The sequence below is a fragment of the Sycon ciliatum genome, chromosome 3 (genome assembly GCF_964019385.1).
Source record: "Sycon ciliatum chromosome 3, ocSycCili1.1, whole genome shotgun sequence".
Taxonomy (NCBI): domain Eukaryota; kingdom Metazoa; phylum Porifera; class Calcarea; order Leucosolenida; family Sycettidae; genus Sycon; species Sycon ciliatum.
The window spans coordinates 6,585,794-6,603,974 of NC_088645.1; the positions used below are offsets into that span (position 1 = coordinate 6,585,794).

At 48.8% G+C, this 18,181-nt stretch overlaps 1 protein-coding gene and 2 non-coding genes across 3 annotated transcripts in view; all 3 read left to right on the plus strand.

The window, feature by feature from the left end:
• The window catches only part of LOC135811287 (DNA ligase 1-like), a 37,207-nt gene extending 19,623 nt beyond the window's left edge, over nt 1-17,584 (plus strand). Inside the window, exons 16-34 of the mRNA XM_065324503.1 lie at nt 350-425; nt 606-670; nt 1,637-1,738; nt 2,069-2,145; nt 4,949-5,040; nt 5,499-5,598; nt 6,639-6,724; nt 8,286-8,401; nt 8,802-8,897; nt 9,397-9,507; nt 9,842-9,913; nt 10,677-10,745; nt 11,220-11,295; nt 11,644-11,726; nt 12,219-12,371; nt 13,601-13,738; nt 15,177-15,239; nt 16,278-16,370; nt 16,605-17,584. Coding sequence (XP_065180575.1) covers nt 350-425; nt 606-670; nt 1,637-1,738; nt 2,069-2,145; nt 4,949-5,040; nt 5,499-5,598; nt 6,639-6,724; nt 8,286-8,401; nt 8,802-8,897; nt 9,397-9,507; nt 9,842-9,913; nt 10,677-10,745; nt 11,220-11,295; nt 11,644-11,726; nt 12,219-12,371; nt 13,601-13,738; nt 15,177-15,239; nt 16,278-16,370; nt 16,605-16,682 — 1,746 coding nt within the window. The 3' untranslated portion in view covers nt 16,683-17,584. The remainder of the gene's footprint in view (nt 1-349; nt 426-605; nt 671-1,636; nt 1,739-2,068; nt 2,146-4,948; nt 5,041-5,498; nt 5,599-6,638; nt 6,725-8,285; nt 8,402-8,801; nt 8,898-9,396; nt 9,508-9,841; nt 9,914-10,676; nt 10,746-11,219; nt 11,296-11,643; nt 11,727-12,218; nt 12,372-13,600; nt 13,739-15,176; nt 15,240-16,277; nt 16,371-16,604) is intronic.
• Nucleotides 3,235-3,307, plus strand: Trnav-aac (transfer RNA valine (anticodon AAC)). Its single transcript has one exon. It is a non-coding gene; the product is annotated as a tRNA-Val (tRNA).
• On the plus strand, nt 4,735-4,807 carry Trnav-aac (transfer RNA valine (anticodon AAC)). The gene has a single exon. It is a non-coding gene; the product is annotated as a tRNA-Val (tRNA).
• Nucleotides 17,585-18,181: the final 597 nt, after the last annotated feature.

Consider the following 18,181-nt stretch of genomic DNA (forward strand, 5'->3'; position numbering starts at 1 on the left):
TAAAGTGTAGAGGCAGGCCAATGCACAGCAGTTTAGGCCAAAAGACCCGGCCTCACTTTAGTGACCCACATCCATCTCAAAATGTAGCCCCCCTCCCCCCCCCCCCCCCCCCCCCCGCCCAACAACCCGCATGTACATATCCGCTTGCAGTGTGCTCGCACGCACATGTGTTAGTGTGGAGGTGGTGGTAGTAGGAGGGGTGGATGGGGGATTTCTTTGGGCACAACTGCAAGGGGAGTGCTCCCCTAAAGGGCCTGGCTTCAAGCCCCCCCCCCCCCCCCCAGTCGTACTATAATTGAAGATTGCAATCACTTTATCCTGTCTGTGTTGTTGCGTTGTTCATTGTCAGCTTGGACCAGCGCACGAAGGTCTGGAGTTAGGCATCGGCGACTCCATCGTCATGAAGGCCATTTCAATGGCAACAGGTACGATGGGCCATTCTTTTGCAGCAGCAGCAGATGTATGATGCAGGTCTACCCTCGTTAGTAGATAGCCCAGGGGGATTTCAAATTGTTGGTCTATGACGAGCATTATCTACAATCCGGTTATCGATTGGGATGTTTCTGATGTCTCTGCTTGTTTCTGGCGTTGCCACTGTTGTCCAGGACGGTCTATGCAGGCGTTGAAGAGTCAAATGGTTGAGCTAGGTGACCTAGGGCTGGTTGCAGAGGTAGGTACTACGATATTGTAGAGTGCAGCTAGAATACACACACGCGCACGCACACACGCATGCACTCGCATTGTGAAGTTTCGCTGGCTTTCACGCACACACATAAGATGTGTGTGCGTGTGTGTCTCTCTGCCTCTGTGTGTGTGTGTGTGTGTAAATGGAAAAAATGAAAAATAGGGATTTACAGTGCTGCCAAATAATTTCGCCCCAAATCGGACACCCTTCACCGCCAAGGCTGGCCACATGGTGCGAATTTTTCTCCTCAGCAAATTTTTTACAGAGAAATCAATATATCGCCTAATACACCATGAAAATTCGCTTCATTGCCATGGTAACCCCAGAGTTGTCATGAATTTTGTAATGATGAGTGTGGTCGCACACTGACTGTGTACAGACTGTCAGTGTACATGCCATCCAGCCTGATCCAGGCATGTTACTTTGCATTTCCACAGCCATGCGCTAGCCTTTTTAGAAGCAAATGTACAGTGATATGTGCCTTCAGTTGCGCTGAAAAGTGAAAGTACAGGACTTCTGCATAGGAAAGTAATGATCTCCGACATTTTGGCTGCTTTTCAGACGTTTCCCTTTTCGGACCGGTTTTCGGAAGAGCCTTCAAAAATCGGACACTGTCCGAAAAATCGGACGGTTTGGCAGCACTGGATTTACTGGCCAGAAAAAGCCACTTCAATCAGCCGTGTGGTGGATACCAGGCTAAAATTAGTGGCGGTCAATTCATCAGCCTTGCAAGCTGTTAAATGGTGTAATCCCAGCACATGTTGCTATGTCTAACATAACTGTTCGCTATCATCGCTTCCGGCATGTCTGAGTGTGTGTGCGTGTGTGTCTGTGTCTGTGTACGGATGTGTGTGCATGTATGTCTGTGCGTGTGCATGCATCTGTGTGCTGACACGTGTGCATGTATACATGTGTGTCTCTGTGCTGACGTGTATGTGTGCTGACGTGCAGAAAAGTCGCAGCAAGCAGAGTATGATGTACGTACCGGCCGCGTTGACTGTCAAGAAAGTCTTCTCGCAGCTCAAGGACATTGCACAGATGACAGGAAGCAAGGTATGTTGCAGCAATGTACAGGGTTTGGTACTTCCTCCGGAAACCACCGTCCTGTCCTGGTCTTTCCATTCAAACGTCGTCACCTTTTCCCCGGCATCACCTGCAGTTTGACGCTGTCTGCTTCTCTTTGCAATCGATCCACATTTCACACATTTTCCTATGTCAGCGGATTATAGCAGACTCGGCAGAGGACGTTCAGGTTCCTTGTAACTCCGAGTTTCATGGTACTGTGTGCGCGTGTGTGTGTGTGCGTGTGTGTGTGCGTGTGTGTGTGCGTGTGTGTGTGCGTGTGTGTGTGTACACATGTTGTTTTGTTGGCCTCCGCCGCAGTCTCAACAGAAGAAGATTGAAAAGATCAATTCTCTGCTCGTTGCTGGTCGCGACTGTGAACCACGGTACATCGCACGGTGAGTGCCAAGGCTGTCTGCTGTCTGCTGTGTGGCGTGGTGTGTGTGTGTATGTGTCTGTGTCTGTGTGTGCGTGCATGGGCATGCATGTGTGTCTGTGTGTGTGTGTGTGTGTGCGTGTGTGTGTGTGTGTGTGTGTGTGTGTGTGTGTGTGTGTGTATGTCATGTCATCCATACAGGTTTGCAATGTGCACAAGTATGCCTATGCACAAGCAAGAATGGGGTTTGGCTGGAACTCACGACCATTGGCAGGCGGCCCCGGAAATTGTGATAAATCAAAAAAAAACATTGCCTATCAGGCAGCCTCCGGATTGATTTACTGTCGACAACGAGGACGGAGTGCATTTGGTGTACCAGTATCAAGAGTGCATAGCCAGACTGTGCAGCTCCGGGAGCAGCACCGCACTATGAAGTTTTGTTTTTGGTCATAGTGACTCACCTTTGCTGCAGCTCGCACTGGTTCACATGGTGGTTTTACTGTATCACCGAGGTGATTTCTGTTGCGCATTGCTGCTTGTCGTTACAAAAGGTGAAAATTGCACGCAAATCTCCCATTGTGACCGTCGTGATGCGGCGATTTTGTACTCAACGTATTGTATGACAGGGTTTCTAAGATTCATGATGACCTAAACAAAAAAAGCTTCGCCATGAGATCGGTGTGACCAAGAGTGTGCAACTCTACGATCCCCCAGCCCACGGCGGAATTTTTTTATGACATCACTCTTTGGTGGCGGTTTGGCTCACTGATGCCATCATGCGTAGCCAGAGATCAAAGTACAAATAATTTGTGTACATCACAGCTACGGTAGTCGAAGCAGAACAACGGACAATAGATCGATGTGTCTTGAACCTGACGAACTCTCACCGTATCTACAAAACAAGGGCGGGAAAGCATACCCACTTCGTCATACTTCAGCCAAAGAATGACGCAATAAAAACATTCCGCAGTGGGTGAATCCATCGCAGCTCAAGATAGGAGTTGCACACTCTTGGTTATGTACTCTTGGTATGACGCAGTATCGATGCGGAGCTGCACTAGTGGAATATCTCGCTCAAGACGGCCAGTATGGCTGGTTTGTGTCGTGATGTGTTTCCATAGTGTAGCGGTTATCACGTTCGCCTAACACGCGAAAGGTCCCCGGTTCGATCCCGGGTGGAAACATCAATTTCTTTTTTTTCTCCTTTTGCGATGCTCGATCGCTGCGTTTGCTGTTGCAGTTGTGCATTCCTCTGTCTTGTTCGCATAAGTAGCAAGAATACTGTAAAGTACCATTGATCCCCCCCCCCCCCCCACCCCCACGTCGTGTCGCTTCCTAGCTGAGTTTTCACCAGGGGCGGGAATTAGATCAAGTCGTTCAAGTGCAGTACGATGTACGACAAGTCGAAGATCAGACCTACAGTCTGTTTCAAAAAGATTTACAATCAGGTTTGGGTCTTAAAAAGTATGAAGATAAGGGAAATTTGGACAACAAAGTACATAGAATGGCTTGTTAGGACACGGCAAATTGTTCTGTGAAGGTTTCGGAACAATTGGACCAACCGTTAAGGAGTTAGAATTTCGGCCAGGTTTCCGGCCTTTTCCCATGGTTTACAATTTGCCCAGGAAGCCAGTATCGATTTTTTATCGAAACCCACGATTTATCCTTTCCTTTTTGGCCTTGTGGTTATGAATGCTGTCTGCTGACCATGAAGTTGTGAGTTCAAATCCCAACCTAGCCTATCCTCAAGTCAAACTTTTTTTTCATTGTTTTGGTGATCAAGCTGGTACAAGACAAAGAAGGTGGCTGCACCAAACGACTTGTTGTTGGAGCTCGCGCTTCCTGCCGAACTGACTGACACTTGACTGGCTCACGCCATGTGAACACACCCACAACACTGCAATGGTGTGAGTGAATTATAGTGGAAGTCATCGCGCTGTAGCTTTTTGAGATTTATTTTAGTATTTCAAGATCGCCAATTTATTTGAATTTAGCAGTCAACGCCGTCTTCTATCAGCGTTCACAAGCGTTTGCTTTTCTCAAAATGTCGTCGAAGTCACACGGATAGCTTTGCCAAGTCATGGCCTTGGGAATGAGTCCGTGTCGATGTCGTTTTCGTCACACGGTGAGTAAATTGCATCGCAGCTCAAAGAAACTATTTTGGTCACAAAACGGACCCATGCAGCTCGTCAACATTTACAACACTTTCGTTTCGACATGTACATATATGTACTCTCTGACTCCATTATCGATACGAGGAAGAACTCGTTTGTTGTAAACCAGGGAGTCGTAAATTATGGTATTTTACGACTCCCTGTTGTAAACCAGACGTACGTCCATGACTGTGTCAACGTGAGTGAGTTGTCATTTTTCCTGCTTTCGCGCGGAATATTTCTTCGAGTTCACAGTGAGTTTTTCCAGGCAGCGCTCGAGTGCTCATACGGTAAGACGCCAAACTCCGCGGGCGATCGCCAGGGTTGTAAATCTTTTTGAAACGGACTGTAGCATGCTGGATTGTGCACATTTTCATCTTGCACTCGCATGTATTGTGTACAGCAGAGCAATGGTGTGTGGTTCTACTACTGTCGCCTGACACGTGGGATCATCAGCTGTTTCCATAGTGTAGCGGTTATCACGTTCGCCTAACACGCGAAAGGTCCCCGGTTCGATCCCGGGTGGAAACATCAATTTCTTTTTTTTGCTCTGGTATTTTTTGCAGTTTTCAGCACAGCTCTGCGCTGTACACTTTGAATGTGATCGAGTTTCCGATTTCTTGACATTGTTGCTGTTCTCTTCTCTCTTTGCCATGTGATGGTTTTGATCAGATCTTTGACGGGGAAGCTGCGTATTGGTCTTGCTGAGCAGACTCTGTTGATGGCACTTGCTCATGCCGTGGTCTACACGCCTCCCAGCTCAGGTGAGCTAGCTGCATGCAATGCATTGGTGCTAGTGGTGGTGGTGCTGCTGCTGGTGATGGTGGTGATGGTGATGGTGGTCATGCTGCCAGTGCTGTTACTGCCAGTGCTGTTGCTGGTGATACTAATGCTGATGGTGGTGATGATGGCGGTGGTGGTGCCTTTGGTGATGTCGACTTCATCGGTGGTAATGATTGTGCCGCTGGCAATAGTGGTGGTGATACTTGTAAATGTAACTCTGTTGCTGCATGTGATGATGCGATTATTGCTGTTGCTGCTGCTTTGTCGTGTTCACCCATCCCTGTGACATACTCTCGTTGTTTCCATTGAAGCAAAGGAAGCTTGCCACCAACGGAGTTAGAGGTAGATCGTGTTCGCCCGAGCATTGGTTTTCCGTTGACCACTCTCTGTGGTGCCTCTGTGATCTGGTGTTTTTCCCCTGTGCTGTTTGTTCATACAGAGATACCAGTTCCAAAGCTGGACTGCAGCCATGGTGTCAGTGCGGAGAAGTTCAAGGCGCGTTTGGACGCGGCAACTCTCATCGTCAAGTCCACGCAGAGGTATCGTATGTGTGTGTATGTGTATGTGTGTGTGCGTGTGCGTGTGCGTGTGTGTGTGTGTGTGTGTCTATATGTGTTTCTGTGTCGGTGTAAAAAATCCACAATAGGGATTTAAGTAAAAGGGGGTTCGTCAACTGACAACCGCTCTATCTAGTTACTGTTCACTCTTTAGATAAAATTCGTTTATTAATTATTGACGTTTCGGGCCAGTCACCCACTGTGTTGCCACACCTGCCGACCTGTCAGTAGCCTGCTGATTTTGGAGGCATGTCACGACCTGCCGACAATTGGCCTTCTCCTGCCGACAGCAGCCATGATATGTCCAATGTTGCCCTTCTGCTTGGTTTAGAAGTCATGATCCCGATTTTGTTGCCTACACCGGTCATCATGAGTGTTTCTGTAGCTCTTTCCTACCCTGCTAAGCAAGATCATCATCAGTCTTGGGAAAAGATGGAAAACTCAGTCTGAGTCTCACTTAGAATCGCGAAAATTCTGGCGCCTGTATGCGTGTGTATACTGTGGTTACTATGATTGGGGGGTCTGGAGGCGAAGCCCCCAGATGATGCATTTTCTTTTTCTATCCTACTGATATTTGGCTAAAATGTTGTGGCAACACTGCACCCATCGTCAGAACCTGTTTTGACGATGGGCGACTTGCCCGAAACGTCAATAATTTTTCGACATCGTTAATAAAAGAATTTTCATCTACAGAGTGAATAGCAACTAAATAGAGCGGTTGTTAGTTGACAAACCCCCTTTTATTTACAATGCAGTTGCATGATGTCCACCACTATCTGAACGAATAGGGATTTACTTGCCAGAAAGCCACTCCAATCAGCTGTGTGTTGCACTAGCAGGCTAGAGTAGTTCTCAACCTTGCAAGCTGTTGTATAGGGCAATCTGAACACTAGCGTGGACCCTGGATGTGCCTCCTAACATAGCTTGTTTGTTAATATCATTGCTTCGGTGTGTGTGTGTGTGTGTGTGTGTGTGTGTGTGTGTGTGTGTGCGTGCGTGTGTGTGTGTGTTTGTGCTCGCAGTGAGCTTCCCAACTACGACGATATTGTACCGGCTCTGTTGGAATACGGCGTCGACGAACTTCCACAGCACTGCAAGATGACACCAGGTATGTCTGTTTGTATTTTTCTTTCTTTTATTTGAATTCGTTTGGAGCACATTCTGCCTTCTCACCAGAGGAAAACCTCGAACGAGAAAAAAAAGAAAAGAAAAATGTGTATGTACGCGTGTGTTTGAGTATGTGTGTGTGTGGGGGGGGGGGGGTAGCAGGGGCGTACGCCGCTCGCCTCCAGGAGTGGTTCCCATGCCAACTGATGAACCAACATTCCACACAATTGAAGTGCTGTTTTCGTATCCCGCGGAGTTTCTGCACATTCTCCTCAGACTGGGTGAAATTAACATCCACAAGCTGCTGGACGATGTCATTGCTACGCATTTTTGATTTTAAAAGACTGAACCTTTCCCCGTTTTATGGATGTTTCGTTCAGCATGACGATTGCATGCAGTCTTGAAAGCTGCCTAAGTTTCGAATCATCTGGAGCAAACATCACACAGGGCAAGCAGAAGCCACCATTGCATGCCTGTCAAAAGACTACCCAGGGTAATTCCTCTAACAAGGATAGTTGAAAGTGGCGCTGTTTGCCATCCATCTGGACACGCACAGGAAATGAAATCCTTCGCCTTCGGTGGCGCACAATGATTGTCGATGACGGAAATCTTTTCCGTGTCCGGCAAATGTCGGGGGACTGGATTCCATTGTAGACGTCGACTTTCAGAATATCCCTTCCAACACACTCCCATGTCACTGAAGTAAGTTTTGGATGATCGAGCAGCTTCCAACAACGGTCGCTCTACAGCTTCGCCGACGATTTCTTCCTCAGCGCTGCTCGTTGCATGCAGTCTTCGCTTGCAAGTCAGGTGCCGCGGTCTGCATTCTCACCTATCTCTTGACCTTCGCCACTAGCACTGGCTACACTCTTTGCCTGCTGCTCAAAATAGCTCTGAATAGAGCGCTGGCCCTCTGGATGTCGACGCTTCATTTTTCCTTTCCACAAAGCGAAAGCATCGTCCAAAACACGACGAACTTTGTCAAAACAAACTGCAACAGAAAATTCGACTCGGAGATCGAGGCGATGTAGAGACTTTGTTGAACCCAGCTCAGTAGGCTGTGTCCCAGCACCGCTTTCACACCTGGGCTAGTCATGTCACCATCCTCGACCTCGGACCGTCTGGCCATCAGGCGCGGACTCCAGGCGCTAGGCATGCACTGCACAGCTGCATGCACTTACTTGCACTGCGAGCGCATGCAGGGCCTGAAAAGGCTGGATCAAAAATATAATATCGAATTTTTTTTACTGGTTCCCGGGCATCCCGGGAACCGCCCTATGTACGCCCCTGGGTAGGTATATTTGTATGAGATATGTGTGTTCAATGAAGGGAAAGTGTTGAAGAGGTCCCTTGCAATCTGGCAAGAACTCATGCAGCAATCATTTGTTCGTCTGGTGCCCTGGGTGTGGGTGTGGGTGTATGTATGCGCGTGTGTGTATGTGGGTGTGTGCGTGTGTGTGTGTGTGTGTGTATGTGTGGGTGTGTGCGTGTCTGGGAGTGTGTGTGAGTGTATGTGTATGTGTATGTGTGTATGTGTGTGTTGTACTCACCTCTGTATTCAGGTATACCTCTCAAACCTATGCTGGCCCATCCGACCAAGGAGATAGCAGAGGTGCTGCGTCGCTTCGATGGCTGCGACTTCACGTGCGAGTACAAGTATGACGGAGAGAGAGCTCAGGTACTGCTAGTATATACAGTGATGTTTTCCAACATGCATGGCTTGTCTGATGGTGGCCCTGCTGCTGCTGCTGCTGCTGCTGCTGCTGCTGCTGCTGTTGGTGGTGGTGGTAGTTATTTTGTTGCTGCTGGGGGGTAGTGGTTGTGGCGCTGGTGGTTGTGGGTGGGATAGATGCCCTCATCTACATGTAGATGCCTTGTGTTATGTTGAGGTTGATGTTTTTGATTTCTTTTCTGTTGTTGCTGCTGCTGCTACTGCTGCTGCTACTACTGGTGGTGGTGGTGCTGCTGCTGCTGCTGCTGCTGCTGCTGCTGCTGATGTTGTTGCTGTTGCTGATGTTGTTGCTGTTGCTGATGTTGTTGCTGTTGCTGATGTTGTTGCTGTTCTGTCTGGTGTTTAGATTCACTTGCTGGAAGATGGCAGCATTCGCATTTTCAGTCGCAATCGTGAGGACAACACTAGCAAATACCCGGACATCATAGCGCGGATACCCAATGTGAGTCCTTGGCGGGCGGCGGCCGCTGTCAGGATGATATGCAAACACGACGTTACGCCACTTTGTTTGAATGCATGCCTCGATGTCTTCACTTCGTGTCACTCTGTCAGTCTAATTCCAGGTGCTGTGCGGTTCCAGTGGCCATTATCAAGTTCTGACCGGACTAGGCGCCCTCTTGTTTCATGAGCTCTGTTCGATAAGGGTGGCGCTCATCTCCCCTCATTCATGTCCCTTTCCTCCGCAATCAAAGTTAGGAAACCCAATCCAAGATCATTGTACTGGATCAGTGTACATACATTCGTTTCTGAATGGCAGTTCGAACTCTGTTTGCAAATTCTAAACTAGTCCATGTCCCGGCTACTCGTACTGTATGGGTGTTCGCTGTGATACAGCAGGTGCTGGGGGGGGGGGGGGGATGCTATGTTGCCAGAACCCTGACCCTTGACATGAGCGCGTGTGTGTGGGTGTTTGCAATTTCTCATTTCTCTGTGATATGTAGATGGTGAAAGAGGGTGTGAAGTCGTTTGTCATCGACACAGAAGCAGTTGCTTGGGACTGTGAGAAGAAGGAGATTCAGCCATTCCAAGTCCTCAGTACACGCAAGAGAAAGGTGTGTTGTTGTTTTTGCACAATGAGGTCATCGTCTCTCTCTCGCTCTCTCTCTCTCTCTCTCTCTCTCTCTCTCTTTCTCTCTCTTTCTCTCTCTTTCTCTCTCTTTCTCTCTCTCTCTCTCTCTCTCTCTCTCTCTCTCTCTCTCTCTCTCTCTCTCTCTCTCTCTCTCTCTCCCTCCCAACGTGTCGGTTGTTGAAAGTGCACACTTCAATGTGTTTGAATGTCATGTGAATGGCCTATTAGTGTTCTAGCGTTTTTTGTCTCCGGGGAAACTGTCAAATTCCGGGGCTGCTTTGAGGGATTGCTGTGCTTCTGCTTGTGTTCGCGACCAGGATGCTGACGCCAGCGAGATCAAGGTGCAGGTGTGCACGTTTGCGTTTGATCTGCTCTATCTGAACGGCAAGGTGAGATACTACTCTGAGCCAGGGGTGTCGGAAGGTATTCTAGTGTGGGGCGGTCAGCCATCTGAACTACAATTTACTCAGGTGGGGTTGGGATGTTTTCAAGGCCCAACAGGTTCAGGACCTTCTCCTCTACAAATTTCTCGTGCTCTATTGCGCTACTGTGGTTCTTCAACTGCCTGGCAGCTGGGCAGCACTTGAACGGCAGCACATACCTATTCTTGATTACGCTCAGAATTTCTACACTCCGATTTGTTTCCAAAACTTCACATTCTTGGCCAAATTGCCCACCACTGCATCAGTTGGCGAAAAGTACAAGATCGTTGCGAGGTCGGGTGATTCCGTTGGCTGCGGAATCACGTCGATCTTGAAATGGCCTTTTTTTGTTGCCGTGGCATGCCCAATGCCCTTCGTAGTTTTTAGCTGTGCGGTCGCACAGCATCATGCAGGGGAGTGTGCAGCCGAGCTAGCTAGCATCAGGCTTGCCTGATATTCACACGTGAACCACAGTCATAGTACTAAGCATCATGTCGAGCGTGTCCTCTTTTTCAGCGGCACGGAGCCTGCGCATTCATCACTACATGGCTCATGCAGGTGTCTCGATTTTTAGGGGTAGGGGAGGGCTATACCCTAGCTAGGGCACGCAGGCCCTGTTCTTTTCTTGCAGCTTAGCTGACCGGTGACCGTGTCCTGTCTTGCCTGTGTTGTTGTTGTTGTCTTGCCTGTGTGCGTGTGTGTGTTGTTGTCTTGTTGTGCACTCACACAGTGCTTTGTCAAGGAACCTTTCCGTGCACGTCGGCAGGCGCTACAGGACTCGTTCAACACCGTCGATGGAGTAAGTCTTTTTAGTTTACGTGTCCTCTTCTTTCTACTGGTCTATACCTCGCTTGCTAGGACAACTGCTGAACAGTTTGGACGTGTGTGTGGTTGGTGGTGGGGGGGGGGGGGGGGGGGCATAGAAGGGCCATTCAGCACAAGCAGGACAGTTTCTACTTTTGCGGATGGCAATTGTTGGTGCTGGCACTAATGTTGTGAGTTATTATTCGTGCGAGTAAGCCGAGTGCTCTGTTGTCTGAAGAGTACTCTACTCGTGTGCCGGTGAAACTCGAGAAATTTGGAAATGCTGTGAATATTTCGGCTCTTCTGGATGTGTACATCCTTGTTCTCACATTGTTCTTGTTTTGTTGCTGTTGTTGTTGCTGCTGCTGCTGTTGCTGCTGCTGCTGCTGCTGCTGTTGCTGCTGGTGCTGGTGCTGCTGCTGCTGGTGCTGCTGTTGCTGTCATCGTTAACCTCAATGCTGTCATGCAGGAGTTTATGTTTGTGACACAACGTGACTGCACAGAGCCGGAGCAAATCGAGGAGTTCCTGGACCTCTCCATCCAAGGTAGCTGAGCCCCCCTCCTCTCTCTCTCTCTCTCTCTCTCTCTCTCTCTCTCTCTCTCTCTCTCTCTCTCTCTCTCTCTCTCTCTCTCTCTCTCTCTCTCTCTCTCTCTCTCTTGCTTTCTCAGGATGTCAACTCCTGGTTTTTTTTTGCTTTCACTGCCTCGATGTTGCAGGACAGCTTTTGACTTTGTTTGTTGCAGAAGCTTTTTCCTCGCTTCGTGTTCATGCCCCCCCCCTCTCTCTCTCTCTCTCTCTCTCTCTCTCTCTCTCTCTCTCTCTCTCTCTCTCTCTCTCTCTCTCTCTCTCTCTCTCTCTCTCTCTCTCTCTCTCTCTGTTTTACATTTCACAGGTAATTGCGAGGGTTTGATGGTCAAGACGCTAGACATTGAGGCGACGTACGAGATTGCAAAGCGTTCTCACAACTGGCTCAAGGTACGTTTTGCGTGTGTGTGTGCATTTGTGTGTGTGTGTTAGTGCATGTGTGTGTGTGTGCGTCTGTGCAGTCTGCACTCGATTGGGTCCTTGTTGTCCGCCTGGTTGTGCCCTGGAGCTAGTGATTGAGTTTGATTTCACTGTGCACTGGCCACCCTAGCTGACTCTACTGTCGGGTTGATGTCTGGAGTCCGTAATTGCGGTAGTTTGACCTTGTACTTCTGCTCCTTGTACCTTTCTATTTTGTTTCCTCTATTGGCGAGCTCGGAATGTGCAAAGCAGCTGTGCGTTTGGTCAGGCTTTGGGCAATGTCAGCACTGCAACAGTACTGTCCTTGTTTTGGTGATGTGGTGCGGGTGAAGTGGATCAGGCAAGAGTATAGTGTTGAACAGGGATGGAGATGCAGATGCACTGACTGCCCTTGCACTGACTATCTTTGTGTGGTTTTCTTGTGCTCCTTTTCACGCTCACCCCACACACACACACGCACAGGTGAAAAAAGACTATCTTGAAGGCATGGGCGATTCTCTAGACCTGGCAGTGCTCGGCGGCTACTTTGGTGCTGGAAAGCGCCAGGGAGTGTATGGTGCATTCCTGCTAGCGTGTTACAACCAGGATAGTGAACAGTATGAAACCGTCTGCAAGGTGAGTTGTTCTACTGCTGCACCGTGCGTGCGTATGTGTGCGTGTGTGTGTATGTGTGTGCGTACTGTTGAATGCTGTAATCCCAGCACAAGTTGCTATGTCTAACATAGCTTGTTCGCTATCATCGCTTCCGCGATGGGCAGGTGTTAGGTGTAAGGTAAGGTGTGTATGTCTGTGTGTCTATGTCTGTGTGTTACAGTCCATTCACAAAAAGATGGGCCCTGGCTCTGGCGAGCTCCCGTATTTGGCGATTTTTCGTGATTTCATCGTACACAGTGCAGTGGTGCGGAATTTGAAATTTGAAAAAGTGTCCAAAAAGGGTACCTGAACTTGGGTTCGAACCGCACAATGCACTGTTGCAGGCGGGGTCAAACGGCCTGGATTCTTAGGGTTTTCCCTATTCAGTGCTGTTGGAGCAAAACCTGGCCGAAATCCTATTCTTGTTATGGCTTGCTTTTTGGACAAAAAAACTTCAGAAATATAACTGGAAGAGGATTCCATAGGGGATTGCAGAAAAATTCTAAAAAAACTCAAAGTTTGACCCATTTATGGCCAAAAGCTAGAAGTCCATCTTTTTCTGAATGGACTGTAGTGTACGTGTGTGTGTGTACGTGTGCATGTGGGTGTGTATGTGTATAATGTGCTCGTGTGTGTTATCACTTTTCGCGCATTGGTTTGTTCGTACAGTCCTGGTCTGAGAAATTTGACCTCGTGGATAAAAAAAAAACCCTGGCACTACATGTCCATGGCCATGGCCCTAACACTATTCACTTCACTCAGACACGGTGTTACGTTGTTCATGAGGTCTGATTTCTCTGACCAAATCTGTACTTCTGTCTACATTTGGATGGGTGTTAGGATTCGTTTGGAGTGATTCTTTTGGAGTGATTCTTTTGGAGTGATTCTTTTTGTTCCGTCTTGACTACTGTCATTGGAACTCCATTCTGCTTTCCGTCTGATTCTCTCTCTCTCTCTCTCTCTCTCTCTCTCTCTCTCTCTCTCTCTCTCTCTCTCTCTCTCTCTCTCTCGCTCTCTCTCTCTCTCTCTCTCTCTCTCTCTCTCTCTCTCTCACTCTCTCACTCTCACTCTCACTCTCACTCTCACTCTCTCTCTCTCTCTCTCTCTCTCTCTCTCTCTCTCTCTCTCTCTCACTCTCTCTCTCTCACTCACTCACTCCCTCCCTCCCTCTCCCCCCCCCCCCCCCCGTGTTGAATTCCATATTGTTTCAGATTGGCACAGGGCTGAAGGACGATGAGCTGCAGAAGCACACAAAGTTCTTCACCGAGCATGTTCTTGGTGGACCGAAGTCTTACTATTCACATGGCAGTGGCGCACAGCAGCCTGATGTCTGGTTTGATGCTGTCCAGGTAGGCCTTGTGTGTGTGTGTGTGTGTGTGTGTGTGTGTGTGTGTGTGTGTGTGTGTGTGTGTGTGTGTGTGTGTGTGTGTGTGTGTGTGTGTGAGGTGTGAGTGTGTGTGTGAGTGTGTAGAGGAAGCAGATTTGTTAGCTCCTGGTTTTCTCTTTGTTGGCCTCCTCCACGGGGCGGCCTTGGCCTTCTGGTCAGGGTCGTCCCTGGGTATTGACTGGCAGTAGGCTTTTCATGCCTTGCAGCCGGTTTCGCTCGCGCGGAAGGACATTCAGTGAGCTGACGACCAGGGCGGGTAATTATTTGTTGCCGTCACCGTCTTCTTACGTCCTTTCCGCATCCTCCGCAGTGGCGTGGCGAGCCCTCGGATCAATCCCCAGCCTGTAACAATGCAGTGGCGTTCGGCAAAACAAGTGGATTCCTGGATGAGGAAGGATACAGGTCACACTCGCAACAATTTATTCCTGCGTGGTGATAGCTGGAATTGTGAATTTGTCGTGTTGTTTGGACCTGAGTGGCCAGTCGTCGTGCGGCGATGGTGTAGTGATGTTAGCTTGCTGCGCATACTCCTCGTCGTTTCGTGAAAGTACGTCTTGTGGAGCCCTTGTGGGACGTTCGGTGCCCACCCTCCAGCTCAAGATTGTGCTTTCCTGGTGCATGAAGGCCGAAGCAGTACGCGTACAGACGTTATTGTTGAACAGAACATCATGTTCACATTAATTGTGTTCCTTTTTCAGTCGTTGCATGTTATACATAGTGGACCCACAGCAGACTGTTCATCTGGTTTGTGATATTTCCTTCCTCTGTTTGTGAGTCCCTTTCCATCAATATGGCAGCTTGTTTTGATTTCCTTTTTTTTTTCAATTCATTTTGCTGTACTTCCTGTTTTGTTTGCGCCACTGCCCCTCACCTTGCGCTCAGTTCTCTGAGTGGAGGGCGATGTGACCCCAAGGGGTAGCTGATTGATTAGCATTGATAGTAGTGTGTGTGTGTGTGTGTGTGTGTGTGTGTGTGTGTGTGTGTGTGTGTGTGTGTGTGTGTGTGTGTGTGTGTGTGTGTGTGTGTGTGTGTGTGTGTGTGTGTGTGTGTGTGTGTGTGTGTGTGTGTGTGTGTGTGTGTGTGTGTGTGTGTGTGTGTGTGTGTGTGTGTGTGTGTGTGTGTGTGTGTGTGTGTGTGTGTGTGTGTGTGTGTGTGTGTGTGTGTGTGTGTGTGTGTGTGTGTGTGTGATGTCAAAATCCATTCTTTCAAACTACCGTCGAGGCATGCTGCAACCATGCTCGGAGTAAAGGAGTTTTTGATGAATCGTTTCTTGTTGTCAGTGGGATGTGTTCTCTAGTTATGTTCTCATGTTGGCGGATGATGGCCAATACTAATCTGAGCGTTATAACTTATAAGAGCTGCTGTTGCTTGTGGTGCTGTTTACTCTTGTTGCTGTTCAGGTGTGGGAGGTGAAAGCTGCTGACTTCACCATCTCTCCAGTCTACACAGCCGCATCCGGTCTGGTGAGTCCTGTCCTCCTCTGTGTATCTCTAGTAAGGGGTTGATGACGATGATGTGTCAACAGGCGCGTAGCTCGCATGGGCACGGAGGGCACGTGCACCCCCCCCCCCCCCAATTTTCGACCTAAGTTCAGCATGCATATGCACATAATGACCATGAATGACATGCACCAGGCATCCTACACATATGCGGTCGTGCACCACCACCAACCACCCCACCCCTAAAAAGCCCCCCCCCCCCCCCTAAAAGAGGGGCCAGCTACACCCCTTGTGTGCATTTCCAGCGCGGGCTGGCCAAGGAGCTTGCTCGACCGTCTGCAGGCGGACCTTGGTCATGTGTGTACAGAAACAATGCGAAAACTCGTTGTGAGTGTAGTCGGCAAACAGGCTGGTCTGGGCAGCCAGGATCGCGGCATGAGGCACTTGAGGTCCCGCCAGCCCGGTTGCCGCCGTAACGCACAGCGAGTGCTAGTATTCACTCTGTTTGTGTACATGCCTGAAAAACCAGATGCTCATTGCAAGCCCCGGCTGCCACCGAGACTGCTAGCCAGCCTGGGCTGGAGTGGTTCTATGTGCCCCCCCCCCCCCCCTGTCATTTATACCGGGCTAGTGTTGCACATGATGGATTGCGTTCTTTAATGAAATTAAAATAAAATAAAATGCAATCACCCCTTTAGAATTGATATTATACGATGATGGACCCAGCGTTTTGGCCGAGTGGTTGTGGAATTAACAGAGTGTTGTGAAGTCCCGGACTCAAGGTGGGCTGGCGACACAAAGAGCATGTCCATGTCCAGCGCCGTCAAATGCTGTGATATGTCACATATGTGCGTAAACCCCTTTACATGCAATTCTAGTGCATGTTGCCAGATAAGTAGTTTTTAGAATTTTGCACGCAACCTTCTTTTATAATACTATGCCCGAAATGTCCTTGATTGTTGGAGAAAGAACTCCCAAGAATATGATTCGACCTACTGTATAGAACTCCCAAGAAAAGGATTCTACCGCCATCTGATGTTTCTGCTTGCAATATCTCTGCAGGTCGATGCCAGCAAAGGCATCTCGATGCGCTTCCCGCGCTTCATTCGTATCCGTGACGACAAGAAAGCGGAGGACGCGACCAGCAGTGAACAGGTGAGAGAGTTAAAGCATGGCTCAGCCTCCTTGTTCAGTATTCCATGGTTGTGATCATGGGCATTTCAGAAGGGCTTGGATCCATTGTCATCTCGTTTCATTGGTGAATGATATCATCGAAGCGAAGCTACTGTAAATTCTTAAAATTCTTGGCGAGCCAGTCTCCTCAATGTTCTCTCTCTCTATCTATCTATCTATCTATCTATCTATCTATCTATCTCCGTCCACACACAGATGGCAGACATGTATCGTAGCCAGCAGAACAAGAAGACGTCCCATGCCAAACCCGCCGATGACGATGAGTTCTACTAGCGACGTCGGGGAGACGAGAGGGGAGTGCTTCTGTTGGCCAGTGCAGGGAGCGCTTCTGTTGGCCAGTGCAGGGCTCGCTTAGCCGATGGTGTAGTCATATCTGTTACTGTGACTCGTTTTCTTGGCTACGGGTGTTTGCACGGTATAGTCCGGTACATTGACGGGTTGCTGGGTGTGGATCTCTACTACGGCTATGATGCACGCTAGGAGTAGTGTTGTACTGTTTGGCGTATGGCTGTACTGTGCCGTGTTTCTCTCTTCCGGCGTTCACCGTGTATTTGAGTCGCATGCGCACGGCGTCACGTGCCCTTGCTCTTCGTCTGCTTGCTTGCTTGTTTGTCTGTGTGCATCTCGGCTTGCTCGTTTGTCGGTATGCAACTCTGCTTGCTCGTTTGTCTGTATGCATCTCGGCTTTGCCTGTTTGTCTGTATGCATCTCGGCTTTGCCCATGTTGCTGTGTACCTGCCAAGGGAGCCAGGGGAGGTTTTCCGTCATCATCTGCTACCACTGCTATCAATTTCTTTATTTTCACCATGTTTTGTTTGTTTTGTTTCGCTTCGTGCCAATCTCATGCTACTTGTTAGAGAACACCGCGTTTTAGATCATGAAATTTCGCTTGTCAGAACACGTGTCTGCATTGTTTTATTCCCATGGCGAAGTGAGGCTTGGGACACTGTTTGTCTGTTTCTTTCTTCTTGTGTTGCTATGTTCCTTATTATCCGAGGGAAATGCCCTCCTCTCCCCCCCCCCCCCCCCCAACACACACACGACCATGTCTGCCTTCCTGGCCTCCTGTGTGTGGTCTCCTCGTATCTAAAATAATGATTTTTTAACAGAATTTGTATCTATGCTCCAGGCAGAACCTGATGATAAAGATTGCTTGGTAATACAGAGTAATGGCATTCTTGGACCGCTGGGGATGTACAAGTAGTGCACCGTAAACGTCGGTGTCTTCCAAAAAGACAAAGGAATCGAAAAGATAAGAAGGTGCATGATATGCACCGTGTGGCTCTTAGTACAATATGAGTTCTTTTTGTGCGTCGTGTTCATTGGTACCACGGCTTGAAGATTCCTGACGAGTGCTGTTCGAAAACTTGTTCGAATCTTTCTCCGTTGTTCTTTTCTTCACTATCTCCTCCTTTATCTTCACTAAATTGTTGCACATCGTTTCCACCTGTTCATAAAGAAAAGAGAGATACTGTTACGGGGAGCTCAGTACGAGCGCAGGTGACCTTTAGACTTCAGCCCTGCATTGTTATCAAGCCTGAGAACGGACCCCCCCCCCCCTCCCGGCTGTCCCCGGGGAAAATTGCGGAAAAAATCGCAAAAAACGCGACATATGGCATAATTTGCGGTGAATTTGCGGTGAATAATATTGATGTGCGGCAATTTTCAGTGAGTATGTAGTGAAATCAATCAGTTACAAGTCTCTGGTGTAAGCACTCGTCATATTTGAGTAAAAAGCCGCCACGATGAGACGTTGCTGACCGAACAGTGCA